This window comes from Carassius gibelio, chromosome B21 (assembly GCF_023724105.1).
Source record: "Carassius gibelio isolate Cgi1373 ecotype wild population from Czech Republic chromosome B21, carGib1.2-hapl.c, whole genome shotgun sequence".
Taxonomy (NCBI): Eukaryota; Metazoa; Chordata; class Actinopteri; order Cypriniformes; family Cyprinidae; genus Carassius; species Carassius gibelio.
The window spans coordinates 16,744,001-16,761,033 of record NC_068416.1 but is presented as its reverse complement, the minus strand read 5'-3'; the positions used below and the strand labels follow the sequence as shown (position 1 = coordinate 16,761,033).

Below are 17,033 nucleotides of genomic sequence, written 5' to 3'. Positions count from 1 at the left end.
GTGCCACAGGCCCGTTCCTTTTTCACTTCCCTCCTCTGAATGTATTGCACAACTGAAACCCTGGGATTTACGGTTTCCGAAAGAGGATGCCTTGTTGATCCGTCTTATTTGTATGGGCCATGCGCATGATTAAAATGACGCGAGTGAAACCAGAGCCTATACGGGAGCTGTGGCAAGCATCCAGAGTCAGATTACCCAGCACTGGGACTGCGCTGGCTTTGTTGATGAGTCCCTGAAGAGAGCGATACTACAGCACAGCTGTAATGGAAAGACCTGTGAACAAGCACATTGTCTAATAAAGGTGGATTCTCATCACACACTCTGATCAGACGCACCCCCCCCCCCCTTGTCGCTCGGAAGCGGGAACATGAGTAGACAAATACGGCGCAAACAAAAACATACCCTTGCTGTTTGGTGAGCCTACACAAATGCGTTATATAAGACAGCACACTCGGTACCAAAAAAAATAAAGAGGCAAAAAAATCCATATAAAAAGGAAAAACTGTGCCGTCAGAACAATGAGTACAGACAGCGTGCTCTCCTTTTTCCTTTAGCCGTAACGAGCTGTGCTGTACAGTTTTATTTACACTATCCTCTTATCAGTCACAGAACAGTACGGAGACTGCCAATTGGAAAGGACAGCCAGGAACTGTGTGTTCCCGCTCTTGACTAGATGTGTACTGCAGGCAGAGCAATTTTTTTTTTTTTTTTATCAACCAAGACAAAAATGCTGGGAGACTGCCAGATCCCCCTTGTAGAAATATGCATGTTCACGTGAGCATGCCGGCGTGGATGAGTATATTTGTGGAGCGCTGTCAGGCTGATGCAGGGCTCCAGACTGAAACAATGACGAGGGAGCCACTGGAACCTCAAATGAAGCATTTAGATTAAAATTAAAATGAGAATTAGAGAACCACTCAATATGGGTGAATGTTCAGAAGCACTGTCAACCATGCATGTGCTATCATAATATACTAGTCATTGAATATTTACAGGTGTGTGCGAAAAAAAAACAATTCCGTAGTTTGAATTTCATCTGGCATTTAGAAAAGAGCTGCAGGTAACTGAAGTACGAAGTCCAAGTGTTAAGTATAGGTAGCTGAATAAGGATTTTATTTGTATGAGAGCTTTAGATATTTTTATATTTAATACTATGGATACTGGAAACATTAACACATTATAGACACTGACACACACACCATATACTGCGGTACTAATATTTCATTCAATTAAAATAAACAATGAGAAAAAAAGAAAACTCTGAAACAGAAACAAAATGTTGCATTTCTATGCAAATAGACGATTTGAATACAAAAGAATCGCTCATGAATAAAATGACCCAAGTGGAAACTGCAGTGGCAAGTCTAATATACTGATTTTCTTAAATTCAAGGATTTTTAAAAGAATCAGCCCCGATTTAATCTGATGCGGAGTCTGACGAATCTGAAGTACACATCACAGTAACGGTTCTGTGTCCATTTTCAATTAGACAGAATTGAAAAATGATTCACAGATCAGTGAGGGAGTCTTAGTATTGGGAGTCTGTTTAATGAATCGTTTAAATTGAATCATTAAGAAGAACCATTCATATGAGTCACTTGTTTGCAAATAAGGCAGTGCAGCTTTGGTCTAACAAAACAGAAAGAGCACACTTTAAAATGTGATTAACTAAAACCTCAGGAGATGATATCTGACAAAATCACATATAGATTTTACTAACAGACTTATTTTCTTTGGTAAACGTATACAGAGACCCAAAACTAAACAAACAAGCAGCACAGATTGAATTTCCAGACACTAAACAGTAGATTACTCCGTACTATCAGAAAATGAAGAGAAGTCAGCTGGTTAATATTTATACAGCCTTCACAGAGAACAGAAAGAATAGCAAAGGAGATAAACACTGAGGATATCTAGGCTTCTTCTGATAGCTTCATGGTCTGGTGCGCAGACAGAGGACGTCTCGGGACAGACCAAAGCAGACAAATATTGACTTGCTAAACACACTTTCACATCAAAGACACTTCTAAATTTATCTGCTCAAAATGAGCGCAGTGTTGCACATGCATTCACTTGTTTTTTAGCTTGCTTTAAAGCTCTTAATCCATTTTGCCTGCAGACCAATTTATCTGGCCGGCAGGTCACACTCAGTCCTACATTTTCCACTTTTTCTCTCTCACTGTACAACGCCATCATATCTGCGGTCTAGCTCCAGATATACTTGGGGTATTTTTCAGTTCACAAAGATGCACATACACGTACAAGCTTGAGACCTATCAGTTATGTACAGACGGATGCCTCCATGCAATCTGCATGCAGAAACAATACAAATATCAGCAACAGGAAAATGTTTGTGTATGATCCTGGTGTGCGGCAGGCTAAACCCTTCTATTGCAACAAAGGTGAAAGGTTTCATGTGTTTTCCTCTTCCTTTCTTGCCTCTCTCTCTTTTTTTTTTCTTCAGGCCATGATGCCTTAAATTATGAGTCTGGGCAGCTTTCCTAACGGTATATAGTGAGAGGAGTTTTCAGAAATGGAGGAAACAGGAGCTGGGCTGGACAGGAACTTGTAGGGTTAGCCTGGTGTGAAGTGGCAGGAAATGAGTGGAGCCTCTAGCTTCTCACCATTCTTTGAGCTCGGTTTAAGCCCCCATCACACTTGAGGTGGGATTTGTACAATTTGTAGACACTAGCACATATACGTACAAGGTTGACAATGGCAAGTATACATGATAAAGAGTCAAGTCCAAAGTCTAAATATTAATTTAACATTAGTTAACATTAGTTAAAGGTTTAGGTATCAAAAACTGTTACCGAATTGATTAATTTAGTTCAGTGTTAATTCTCAATACACTACACTGTTTGAGGTTAAGTCTTGTATGCTTATGAAGGCTACATTTATTTGAGAAAAAATACAATACATTTTGTGAAATGTTATTACAATTTAATAACTGTTTTCCATTTTAATACATTTGAAAATGTAATGTATTTCTTTGTAAATCATGAAAACATTATGCAAGATTATATAACAAACAAAATTGTTCAAAAGAATAGAATTTATTTGAAATGGAAATATCTGTAACATTATAAATGTGTTTACTGTCAATAAAATGCATGTTAATATATTTTTAACATTTCATGTTGTGTACTTAAATGTATTATGAACATTAGCAACAAACAATACTATATTTATAAATTAAAATGTTAATTATTAATTGGTTTATTATCATGAACTGATAATTATTCATTATTAGTTCATGACATCTAATGCATCTTCTAATTACACCTTATGGTAAAGTGTTTTCTTTGGTTTATATACTGTATGTGTTGACTAAGAATATTATAAAATTAAAGAGTTGGAATGGGTGATAAATGACATATGTCGTCTTGTGCTTTTTAAGCATCTCACGCCATAGGTGTTGCATTTTTTAAACTACATTACTTGAAAATTGTTCACAAAACCCAGTGACTCCTCAAATTTGTAAATCTGTAATTGTGGACCCCCCTATGTAAACAGCCAAAATGCCTCTTGAAAAGTTAGTTTGCACACCAATAAAGAAAGGGCAAGAAATGATCTGCCTCTCCTCTGCTGCATGATCAATCCCTGTAAGGTCAGCTGAAAACAAGCGATACCTCTAGCCCTCTTTTATTTATCAATGGAGAACCTGACCATGCGGTGAACCCTTTCCCAAAACGACCACCGAAACTTCAACCAACCGCTGGATGCAACAATTGAGCCGTCTTTACAGTGCTGTAAATGCCTTTACTGCTGGGCATAGAGCAGTGGGAGGCCGGTTTGGCTCTTTCCTTATTTGCCTTTCATGAGGAGGGAGAGTGAATCCAGGTCCTGATATATAATTGGATGGGTCGACATCAATTTAAGAGTGGTTTTCAAACTGTGGTCTGTGGATTCCAAGTGATCCATTAGTAGATTGACTGACAAAATAAAATAATTTAACTTCTATATTATTAAAAATAAAATCAGAAAGAAATTAATCGATTATGTTAATATTAATTTTAGGATGTCAGGTGAAGACCAAAGATAAACAACAAGGAATGAATGCATCTCAATGCAGATACTAAAAACTAACCTGGACAGAATCCCAGGCGTTCTCATTTTAAATGATGGTTTGAGTATCTAAAGGAGTCCTGATTTTTGACAGCGATGTGAGAAATGCTAAGTAGCAACTGACAGATGCAGTTAAGTGTTAGCATAGTCGAAAGCCTGGTACCAAAGTGCTAGGCTGTCAGTGTCAGGCTGCACATAGTTAACAGAGCCCATGTATGCTCCACAGGTCAATAACCTGTAAAGATTTAACATTTAGTGCCCATTATTTCCTGCTTTCAAGTCACACATTGTCAAAGGCACTCTCTAGTTTATTAAGGCCTGGGTCAGGAGTGTGGAGGAGGGGACACGGGCTACACAACGACCTACAGGACAGCATCTAGAACACAGCCACACAGTACAGGTCATTATTAAACCCTTCCACACTTAACACAGGCATGCAACAGAAGGGTGTTAAGGTTTCCAAAAAAAAAAATCGAATTTTTGAAAGTTTAAGCAACTCCAGCTGGGACCAAGAAGCAAACAATCGGCCTGAACGCATTGCACAAATAAAAAATCCAACAGAAAACAACAGGAAATGCAAACATACTGAGTTTACCAGCTTTCAGGTGCAGTCATTTACATTTGTTTATTGCTTGATTTGAAATGATTCTTCCACTAATAAAAGTTAATCAACTTCAGATTCAAAACCGGAACTGCAAACTTCATGGTGTATTTTGTTCTACAAATAAACTTGCACAGAGGGCCAAATGACACCAACTTACCCTGATCTTTCTTTCCATTATGTCACAAGATTTTTTTTTATAATTTTAAGAGAGCAGGAACCTTCCTTAGCTTAAAAAAAAAGTATGGAAAGGGGAAGAGAAAGAGGGTGAAGGCAAAAGAAAAAAAAAGAAGAAAAAGTTACTTCCATAAAGTTCTTTTTTTTTTTTCCACGAATGTCGACTGCGCGACACCCTCTTTAACTTCCTCACTAAAACCCTTTACGACGTCCTCACACTCGTTCCAGATCCACTGACTTCCTCTTCATCTTCTTTCGCTCTGCATCTGTATGTAGAATTTCTGTACGATCACAATTACAATCCGCATCGACTAGACAGGATATTCATATATATATAGCTGCTAGATTAAATTTTTCCTTACAAGCACCTATTGGCAGCACTTCTTCAGTCAGTTATATAATCTGATGCTTTTCCAGAGAATATATATATTTTTTTTCAATAGCCCCAGAGCGTTTTAGAAGGTTTTGCCCTGTCGTATAGTTGCCCATTACACATTAATTACTCATGTCATTACAAACGGTTTCAAAGTGCCTGAAATAGAGGTGTTTTTCTTCAGCGCTGAAATTGTTTGGAAGGCCCGGGATTAGTATTCTGATCCACAGACGCATTTGCAACAGTAATAACACAATATCCACGGCTGCTTTTCATGTTCAACCTCCCAGTGGACTGGATAGCATAAAAGCAACCCTTGTGTGTCCTGGCTACTTCCAGATGGGACTGCTTTTATCTTCCTTTTTTTTTTTTTTTTTTTTTTTTTACATGAAAGCGCCGTCGGCAGATCTTTGCTTAGCGTCTGATTCACTCTTCAGCCAAAATATGAAAGTTTCAAAGAGCATTTCATAAGGGAGCTCTTCCATAAATGGGATTCATAGCTTTTTAATCTGTGCTAAGAAATTGATCTAAAAGTTTCCCAGAAGCAATCGGCTGAGCTAACGCAACACGATGAAAAAAAAAAGTACCTTGGAGAGTATTTACTTTTATTGCTATTATGCAGAAAACAAATCATATTATATTAAGCATATGCATAGATACAATGATGCTCTTTATATTGTACTGACCCACAGATATGCAGGGGAATAACAGGATTTTCTTGGGCGACTTAAACAGGTTATTTTTATTTATTTTTTAGAGCTAAGGGGGCGGAGAGGATGTCATTAGACGTTGACGCATTTAAAAATAAAAACCACACCGCTGCCGCATTTATTCAGAATGAAAACCTGGAAACATGCTGTACACGTCTATATACGGAAGATATAAGATGTAAAGGTCTCGAATAAGACACCCTCCGGGGGGCGAGAGAGAAGAGCAGGCGGAAACAGATGCATTTGAATGGAATAAACAGAATTCAGGCATTTATCACACAAGAGCACACATTCTGTCTTCATGGCCTCAACCGAGATAAAGGACAGGTGAGGCTTCGGTGGGTGGCAGCGCTGAAGGGTTTCGACTGTACCCTGTGCGTGCATGGCTTTGAATGTGTGTTTCACGCTAGAGGGCCCTTCTTAACATGTGGCGGTGCGCACGAGGCCTCTGCCATAGAGGTGTGCCCGCTCGCTTCACTCAAACTCAATTGGACTGGCACAGAGTGTGCCAACACATTCCACCATTTATTTCAACTCCGGCAGCAGATGACCCTCTTAATCTTAATCTAATAATCACCGTCACGGAGGAGGTGCGCTCTTTAACGGCACTTCGTAAATAACTTTTTATCCGTGGCTACATCTAATTTAGAGGCTTAAAATCTAATTTTTGCCTGCAGCTTCCACTCTTAAAGGAATATTTCACCCAAAATTAAACATTTTGCATCATTTATTTGCCCTCCTGTTGTTCCAAACCTGTATGACTTTTTCTTTTTTGGAATACAAAAGAAAATATTTAGAAAATGCCTTTTGTGTGTGTGTGTGTACATGACAGTGTGCTTTTTGTTTTCTAGCTGAAATAAATATTGTACATATTTGAAAGTTTTTTATTTCAATTATCAAAAAATGTTTTTAAGGTTTTAGAATTAGAATTAGTTAACTATAACATACATGGCCTATAAAATTTACATTAATATGATTCTGACTTGTACAGACAAATAAGTAAAGTATTCTTCAAAATATCATTTGTGTTCAGGAAAAGGGGGGGAAAAATCATACAGTTACATTTTTGGGTGAGCTACTCCTTTGATATAGTAGAAAAAGCCATTTAGGAAGTGTACTAAAGCATTGACATGAGTTTGATGTATTCAATTCATGAATGAGTGCACTGTCCGACTGCTCAGCACTCCATATGGAGCAAGAAGCTGATGGGAACTGTCCGAATATGATCTGAATGCAAAGTGGACAGTGATATGATAAATCCACAAAGGATGTCTGTCTGCTCAGCGGCCAATCAGGCCTGGCAGAGTGGGTCCGGCCTCAATGATGAAAGAAAAAAAAGAAAACTAAATCCATACTGGCCACAGGCTCCTCTCCAATCTATTTTCTGCTCAGCTGGTTTTAAATGAAGTTATTATGACTCATTAAAATGCCCGCAAGCTTGTGGAAGTCGGCCAATTACAATTTAAATTTAGCCTCCCTTTACAAACCCCCCACCCCCTCCTCTTCAGCAGCACCCCCCCCACCCCCACCCCCCCACACACACACTACCAGCAACAACACACCACACCAATGCATTTCAACCACTGGCTCGCAGCTGCAATCAAAGCCTTGATCTTTGAACACAAACAAAACCCAATAAACAAACAAATCATCATTTTTTCCAAGGACTCTGCCAGTGACTGAAATCTGGTGGCGGAACTGCAACTTCCCCAGACTGGTTTAAATCAGTATGACCTAAAACACTCGCAAACCGGAGGCTTGACTGATATATGCGGTTGGGTCTGCAGGACATGGAGGGTGGTATCCCTCTGATGTTGATTATTTATCAGTCATTGTTGTGAATCAGTGATGAAACCTTGATTAGGTCAAGGCTTTCCCTCATATGTATGTCAGCAAAGCAGAGTTATCAGTGAGGTGAAAGCGATTGCGCCATAAAGATTTACTGTGATATAAATGGATATAAAACTGAGATATGGCACAAAACAGCTTTCTAGACTGGATTGCGTCCAATTTTGTTAGTGTCGTAAAACAATAAAAGTCTTTCGCTCAGACACTATCAAGAAAATTGCCCACAATTTCAACTGCAATGGCCTAAAATGACACCATTTAAAATACAAAATTTAATTAACTTAACATACACCTATATATATATTTTTTTAAATAAACAAATATAAATATATTCAAATGCATTACACCAGTCAATTTACATGTGTTGCCTAATCATGCAATACCAGCTTCATTGCCGTTCATAGGTGTTCATCCATTCTGACGGCAGCAGCATTCCCTGCTGTAGTTGCGCCTCTGTGCGTTTCACTGTATTCTTCAGAATGCTCGTTGCGCGCGCATGTTGCGTGTTTGTGTGTGTTTTGCTGTACCGCTCTCATTTCCAGCAGAACAAATTAATCTGTGCCCTTCCAGCTACGCTCCCTTTTTGACAGAGGCTGCTCAGAGGAGAGAAATGATGAAGCAAATCCAAAATTCAATCGCCTGTGTTCTGTTTTAGAAGGCACACGGTGTACTGTACAGCCCATAAAACTCCCAAACAGCCTCCAGACGCTGCTGCAATCACCCTCCATCAAAACACTTTGTCTCGCATACAAAAATAAGACCCAGCATTGAGCTGAATACCAAATCAGCCCATTAGAGCACAGGGGCACTTGCTACTTAGCAACCAAAGAGATTTAAAGCTGCAATACCCGACAACAAAGGACTAAGATCAGGATCTTTAACAGGGTATTATAGCTGGTGTGAGCTTATTCCATGTTTAAATCGAAAAATGGTAACAAGATGATGGCTGCAATGAAAAGAGGAATGAAACAAATACCAAACATCCATAAACTGAACCATCCTAAAAGAGAGAAAAAAAAAAAAACTGCACAGTGATGCCACTTTTTTTAAATCCCTTTTCGCAGAAAGAGTTGTGAACATACATATATATACATATATATATATATATATATATATATATAAATAGACACAGGGTAAACCCTAACTCCTATATAGACACACACTCACACATTACATATTTAACAGTGATGCATTAGTCTTGTGTTAAAATAAAATTGTTCAATGCTTGAAAAACTGTTTCTTTAGTTTAACACCCAGACTTGAGGTTTTATTCAGATGAAATCATAGTATTTAGGGTTCACTCAAGTCTGGGAGTTTTCATAATTTTCTGTTCATGACTCAAAACATTAACCACAGACATTAAAGCTGACATTAATATTTATCATGTCATGCCATCCGAGGCTGAGAAAAATCACCGTGCAGCTCACCCCTGGGCATCATGGGAATAAACTCTTGTCAGCTTTTTGATGGGATGTAAACTTGTCAAACAATTACAGAGCCATTACCCACATGCGTAATCATTTCTCCTGGACCTTATAACGGAGGATTTATGTGGCACATAATTCAAGCGCTGTTTTAAATGGGGATTTAATGTACATCAACAGGTCAGGGAAAGTATTATTGGTTTAAACCACCAGAGAGAACTTAGGGCATGCGGCCAAACAGAAGCTCAGGCCATTTATCCATGCGGCCCGTCATCCCCTGACTATTGCACATGAGGGAGGGCAGGAGGAGGAAGGAGGGTGAGACGGGGGCTTTATCAGCTGCTGTAAAGAATTTACATGAGAGCGTTGAGCACCAGGGCATTCTCCCCCTTTCCCCCCACTCTTTATTTAGAGCCCTTTCTTCCACCCCCCCGTCCCATTTGCAGGCTCTCTATTTTGGAATATGTGGCTTGGAAAGCAGTCAAGTTTCATTAATTTCTAGTTTGGGTACAGTATGTTCCTGGACTCACATCTGCGAGCGATCATAAACGCTCTGGAATGTTGGCAGAACATCCAGACCTGCCGGCAGCTGATGATGTCATCACTGTGAGGGAAGAGCTGGCGAGGGGCCAGACTGTGGGAGCCCAGTGCTTTCTGACAGAGAGAGAGAGAGAGAAAGAGAGAAACAGAGAGAGAGAGAGAAACAGAGAGAGAGAGAGAGAGAGAGAGAGAAGAGAGAGAGAGAGAGAGAGAAATGCTCTCTCTGTCTTCTCTTTTCCTCTTCCTTCATGCCTTACATTTTCAGTGTCTGTTCAGCTTCCTATTGCAGTGGTTCTCAACTGGAGGGCCGTGACCGTCTGTTTTGACAAGGTCACGGACATGAGAGAAAATCCACTGTTAAATTGAAAGAAAAAAATAATCTACATGTCACTTGATCCAAGCTAACATGGACACGTTTGTGAAACCTTGAAAACCATAAATAAAACTATAAAAAAAAAAAAAAAAAAAAAAAATATATATATATATATATATATATATATATATATATATATATATATATATATATATATATATATATATATATATATATATATATATATATATATATATATATATATATATATATATATATATATATATAAAACTTTTGGTGATGTTTGTGCCAACCATAACGTTTATTTATTTTTTGAGCCATTTAATATTAATACTAATATTTTTTTTTTCAGGACCTGAATTATATATTGGACATTAAGTGTCAACCAAAAAAAGTATAATGATCTAATAATAATAATTATAATTATTATTATAATTATTATAAGATATGTAATATATTATGAATAACTATTTTGATATCTTACTGTTGTATTATATGAAAAATAATAAAAATAATAAATATATTTATAATAAAATGGTAATAATACTACTACTATAATAATAATAATAATAATAATAATAATAATAATAATAATAATAATAATAATAATAATAATAATACTTGTTTTCACATAGATATATATATAATGAAAAATATTATTTTTATTTCTTTTTTGTATTAATATTATCAATACAATACTTTGTGTGGTCACCACTTGATGTCCAATCTTAAAAAAAGAAAAGAAAATAGTTGAGAACCACTGGTCTATATTATACACAAATCTGCAAGCACAATTTTGGCTCACTGTGACCTCAGATTATGCTAGGATGAGAAATGGAAGCAGTTTGTGAAAATGTATTTTCTCACCTTGAAGAACGAGGACACCGATCTGAGAACTGTTTCTGTGCTTAAACACAGTGTCAACACATACAGCTGAGGACATGAACCAGGAAACCAATGTGGAGTGGGCCGACAAAAGCTACACAACGAAGATAATAGCTAGGCAACAATGGAGCTAAAGAAAAGCCTGCAGGCCAAGTAACACAGCCATAATTGAAACGGCTAATTCGCTGTCATCAAAAGAAAGAAAAGCACATGTGCTTGCAAGTCAACTTGAAAGCAACAGCTGATAGATCACAATAGCCAAGAAAATGATTCCCATTTCTTCTAAATTACTAGGTTATGGAAGAGTTACAAAACTTTTACTAAAAAAACAGTTGCATAAATGTGTGATTGCAATGGCAAAGGCACATGCCAAGCTGCTGGATAGTGTACAAGGGGTCTTGCTGTGTTAGCCCTGTCTCAGTCTACTGAGCTAATGAAGTCAAGCGAGGTCCACTGGCTGGGTCCTCTGGAGAATAACACATAGACTTAATCAGCCTGGGCCAGGCACTTCGCCTTGCTAATGAGAGTGTTCACAGAGTCCCCAAGTGTACATGTGCATGCATGCATGTGTGTGGACAGTTCAATTCACCCAGCTTTGCCCAAACAGGTAGAAGAAAAAAAAAAAAAAAAAGAAACTTTTTGTGCCTGCTGAATGTTACTTCACTTCAGGTTGTGGAACTTTTTATCTGGAGAACTGCAAAAGCTGCAGATGGTTAAATAGAGATAAAAAGATGGTTTTATACATACATTTAAAATAAATAAATAAATAAAAATGCATAATAGCCTACACTGAAGAAACTAGACAAATTAGTGAGAAGCCAACATGGATGAGTTGCATAACATCCTGGAAACAATAAAAAAATAACTATGCAAACATGTTATAGTAATTATAATATATAATATTTAGGAATATGGTTTTAAATGTATAAACATGAAGTGTAAAAATGATTATATGAAATTAGTATAAATATTTTATTAGAAGATATATTAATACAGTAGTAGTTTGAACTACAGATAAACTTATGATAGCCTACGATGAAGAACTCAGAAAAATTGTTGCATAACGTCCTGAAAAAAAAGATAATTATGATTATATAATAAACACTTATAATCATATTTTAAATATACAGTATAAATAAAAAATAATTACAAATTTGAAATGCGTATACAGAACTATTCTTATTATTATTATAATATGTAAAATATATCAAAAGTATAAAATAATATGTATTTTTTTAATACAAAAAGGTTTTAAATTATATTAATACAAGCATTGTTGACCTCTAACAGCAATAGCTGCAGATAAAAAAAAATATATAATAATTTTTTATTAAATAAAAAAAAATTATATATATTTAAACAAAGTTAAAGTTAAAAATATTTGATATATGCTAAACAGCATATGTTGATCTGTAATCCCAGCAAAAAACTTTCAAAAATGGATCAAAATATGTCCCTTGGCTAGCCTACCCAGACCATGCTCTGCACTCTTTGAAGTCACAAGGGAAGCTCACATAACACTAATAGCCTAGTCGTGCTCCAAATGGCTGAGTCACTTTTTTCCCCCCACTTTTTTTTTTTTTTGCTCCAGTGGTGTGCTGCCTCACTACCCAGCAGCTCCCAAGACCATGCTGACCTTAAACCTGAGAAAAAACACACACGCACTTTTCCATTAACAGGATCTCGCCGCAATACACTTCCACCCAAACTCCAGTACGTGAGGCCTTGAAAGCCCCAGAAGAAAAAGCCCCAACAAAACAGCCACCACAACCGCTGCTGTCAGACAATAATTTGAAAAAAGACAACACAGGAAAGAAAAAAAACTGGCACAAAATTCACTGTACATACTGTACCCTGGGCTGTGGCAGGCGGCCCAGACTGGCGCCCTGCCAAGTCCACAATAAAACAAACAGAGACGGCGTGCACCAGCTGAGAGGAGTGAGGGGGGGTGTGTGACTGAAATGGTACACCACAATACACACGACATACCTAATACCATTCTTCAGCACCTTCTACTGAAGACAAGGGAGTGGAGGAGGTGGAGGGCAAAGCCACTTGCTTGGTGTCACTCAAAAAAAAAAATCAAACCGCTCAGAACAGAAAGGATAAAAACAGAAAGTTTGCAATGAAAGAACAAAGCAATAAAAAAAAACAAAAGAAAACAAAACAATCAAAGAGGCGAGCTGTGTCTCTGCCTCTCTGCCATTGTCTGTGTCTATAAAAGTGTTTCCACTGAAAAGCTTGAGCATTACACAAGAGTGAAGCTCTCAAGAGCCAGACTGCTACAAACAAAAACCAGGTTAGCGCTGTGTGTCAAGCATCGAGCATATGAACGTTAAAACTGTTTTGTTCTAGGGGTTTTTTTGTGTTCTGTTTTGATGCACTAAAAATAAGCCGCCTCGCAATGCTCGCTCATTCCGCCTGTTGAGGGAGGCTGTCTGAGGCTGATTCTTTTGGTAAAGATCTTAAAGAATTATGACTGGTTCTTCTGCCGTTTTAAAAGCAAAACTGCTATCGTGATTACAGACATTTCTCATTTTTGGTTCAACTTTACGAAGGTGATGTAAATTTAGCAAAAAAAAAAAAAACAGAAACTGCAGAGTGCTTAATGAACACAGCCCATGTGCAGATCCCATTATCATGTCTTCTGGTGTTTTCCATCAGGTCCGTTTCAGAGATCCAAGATACATTTAGAAGGGAGCACTTCAAAACACCTGTTTCTGATGTGAAAGCTGGCTTAAAGTTAAACGACTTATTCTAATATTAATTTTATGAAGAATTAGAATAAACTGATGGTGATGATAGAAGGAAGCAGCAGCAAAAGATAGAAATGATGAAGAAAAAGAAGGTAGTGGTGCAGAGGAAATGCAGGGGAAGAAATAGCAGCATCAAAAGAAGAGGAAGAAGAAGAGCAGAGTACAAGCATCAGCAGATGAAGAAGACTAAGCAGAAAAGCAACAAGTAAAAATAGTAAAAAAGTAACAGCAGAAGAAAAGAAAGCAGCAGCAGAGGAAAAAGCAACAGCAACCGAAGCAGCAACAGATGATGCAGCAGCAGAAGCAGCAGCAGCAGAAGACAAGGAAGAAGAAGAGAAGTGAAAACAAAGCATCACTAGAGGAAGATGAAGTAGAAAAGCAACAAAAACAGCAAAAGGAAAAAGAAGCAGCAGCAAAGAAAGCAAGAGATTAAGAACCAGAAGCAGCAGCAAAAGAAGCAGCAATAGATGAAGCAGAAGCAGAGGAAGAAATAGCAGCAGCAGTAAAAAAACAGGAAGCGGAAGAGCAGAGGAACAGTAAAAGCAGCAACAAAGAAAGAAGAAACAGATGGAGAAGCAGCAACAGAGCAAGAAGCAGAAGAAGAGTGAAAGCAGTATCAGCAAACAAAACAGCAGGGGAAATGGAAAAAGCAGCAACAACTGAAGCAATAGATAAAGAACCCGAAGCTGCAGCAAAGGAAGCAGCAATAGATAAAGAGACAGAAGCAAAAGAAGCAGTGAAAGAAGTAGCAGAAAAAAAGAAGAAGAGTAAAAGCAGTAGCAGACGAAGATGAACAAGTAGAAAATCAACAAAAACATCTGCGGAAAAGGAAGCAGCATCAAATGAAAAAGAAAAATATGGAGTGGCAGCAGCAGAGTAAGAAGCAGAGGCAGTGAAAAGAGGAAGAAGAGCAGAGGAAGAGTAAAAGCAGTAGCAGAGGAAGATGAACAAGTAGAAAATCAACATAAACCGCAGAGGAATAGGGAAGCAGCAGCAAAGAAAGAAGCAACAGAAGAAAAAGCAACAGGTGAAAAATCAGCAGGAGAAACATCCGCAGTAGGAGCAGCAAGAGATGAAGCAGCAGAAAAAGACAAGGAAGATGAGGAAGAAGAAGAGGACAAGGAAGAACCATGAGGTACAAGTAAAAGAAAACAGCATTGTTGTTTGAGAAAATGAGATTTGAGACTACGTTTTAAAGCTGAGGACACTTGAGCCGCAGGGGCCAACATTCGGACTACAGTAAACCCCCTCAATAATCCAGGGAGGGTAAAGTGTAAGGCACCGCAAGCACTAACAACACATCAAATGGCACTCAGTCCTTCTGTCTGGAGAGTCACTGAGCAAGTCAGTGGCTCTACAAAGGCCTTTTTGAAGCGTTCTCTAGCCCACAGTCTCATGCAACCCAGCTTCTGAGCGCAGGATTATCCGCAGTCATATTATCCAAACTGCACAAGCCAGTCTCCCATAAGGATTTCTGGATTACTATAATGACACGGAACATACTTTAGCACGAGTACAGGCGTCTCTGCGGGTCAGTACGAATACCAAACAGAGGTATTCATCAAAGTTCAGACTCGGCCTCTTTGTCTCATCGCAGAATAGCTCTCATAAATGTCACCATGCAGTACATGCTCCGTGGGCTTCCTTTATGAGCACACGAGTACTACAATATCTCCACAGAGTCTGTTATTGAACATGCATCTTGGGATTTGAACAGCCTCTAAAATAAACATTAGATATTTCCTTAGAGCAGTGTCTGCCATGCTGAGTTGTGCATGAATTGAATTGGGCGGCCCAGCGTGAGATGTCACTCATCTCTCCACTCCACATATTTTTAAACGTCCCTGCAAAAAGTCAATCTCATCTCACTATATGAAGATATTGACATCGAAATATTCCACTGCTGCGAGGTGGAAAGTTGGAAAGGTTTGGAGGAGTAATCTGTGTGTTTTTTTAACTAATCTAATCAAATCTAAACCCCCAATTACTGTGGAATCAATTACCTCGGAATAGCACTCGCTCTTAATTATCATAAACCCAAGTGCGCTCGATGGGGGGCAAAAAGTCTACAAAATTTGACCATTGTAGATTTGCTATGTGTTAAGGACTTTGGCTTCTCTGGCCTGTGAATTTGGCAATCGCAGAGGGAGGTGAAGGGAGAATCCTGTTTGGCCTGGGCTGGAAACCTGGAGTCCCACTGCTTTTATAGACTATTTAAACCAGATTGACTACAGACCACGAAAAGAGCACTTCTCTATTAAAGAAAAGACTCTCCCCTCCAGAAAAAAAACAAAACATATACAACCTCAAAAAATTAACTGGAAACAAATGTAGATATTCCAGGATTCGACCTATAGAAGAGATAGAAAAATACTACTGTTCAAAAGTTTGAGGTCTGTAAGATTGTTTTTAAATAAATTAATGCTTTTATTCAGCAAAGGCCCATTAAATTAATCAAAAATAGACAGTAAAGACATAATGCTACAAAATATTTTGAGATATATTTTTTTTTAATCCAAAAAACCCTGAAAGAATGAATCTGGTTTCCACAAGAATATTAAGCAGTGATTTCAACAGTTTTTGAAATGTTTCTTTTAGCACCAAACCAACATTTTAGAATGATTTCTGAAGGATCATGTGACACTGAAACTTGAGTAATGATGAGGAAAATCCATTTACAATCACATTTTTTACAAAATACAGAACCCAAACTTATTATTACATTTTTACAATTAATAAAAAATAAGTCAACTATTAAATTACTTAAATTTCTGTTGATTGCAATTCAATTCCTCTTCCTGTCATTCCAATTCAACTTTCAAATGCATGAACATAAATTCAGAATTTCACCCAACCCTTAAAAACAAGGATCCTTATTAGTGATGTTACCTGAGTGAGACAGCAAGTGCATCCTTAGGCGCAGACTGTCTAGGAAGCGTTTTCCACAAAGCTCGCATCCGTAGGTCTTCATTCCGCTGTGCAGCTTCCTGCGGGGAGAAACAGGACAAAATAACATCAGCCAACACCATTTAAGTCACTCGCATAAAAACCAGGAAAGCACCTGGGTATACTAGAGATTCGATTAGCGTGCTAAATGGCAAAGACAGAATAGCATAATTTTACTTCCCACCACACAAGTCCTACCATTCCTCTTACACCAGATAACAAGAAAGAGGGTATTCAGATCAGAAGAAAAAGCAGCCCTCAAAACAGCAAGAACTAATCTGTCCTGTGGCATCAAAACTGCAAAACGGTCATATGCTCAAAAATTTTTTAATAAACAATCACTTCACCGACAGCAGAGTCACGCGGAGCCT

General features: G+C 38.0%; 1 protein-coding gene across 4 annotated transcripts in view; it reads right to left on the bottom strand.

Moving 5' to 3' along the window:
• The window catches only part of LOC127985693 (zinc finger and BTB domain-containing protein 16-A), a 107,633-nt gene that overhangs the window by 39,436 nt on the left and 51,164 nt on the right, over positions 1–17,033 (bottom strand). For all 4 annotated transcript variants that reach the window (XM_052587749.1, XM_052587750.1, XM_052587752.1 and 1 more), the window contains exon 3: positions 16,606–16,703. In XM_052587749.1, coding sequence (XP_052443709.1) covers positions 16,606–16,703 — 98 coding nt within the window. The remainder of the gene's footprint in view (positions 1–16,605; positions 16,704–17,033) is intronic.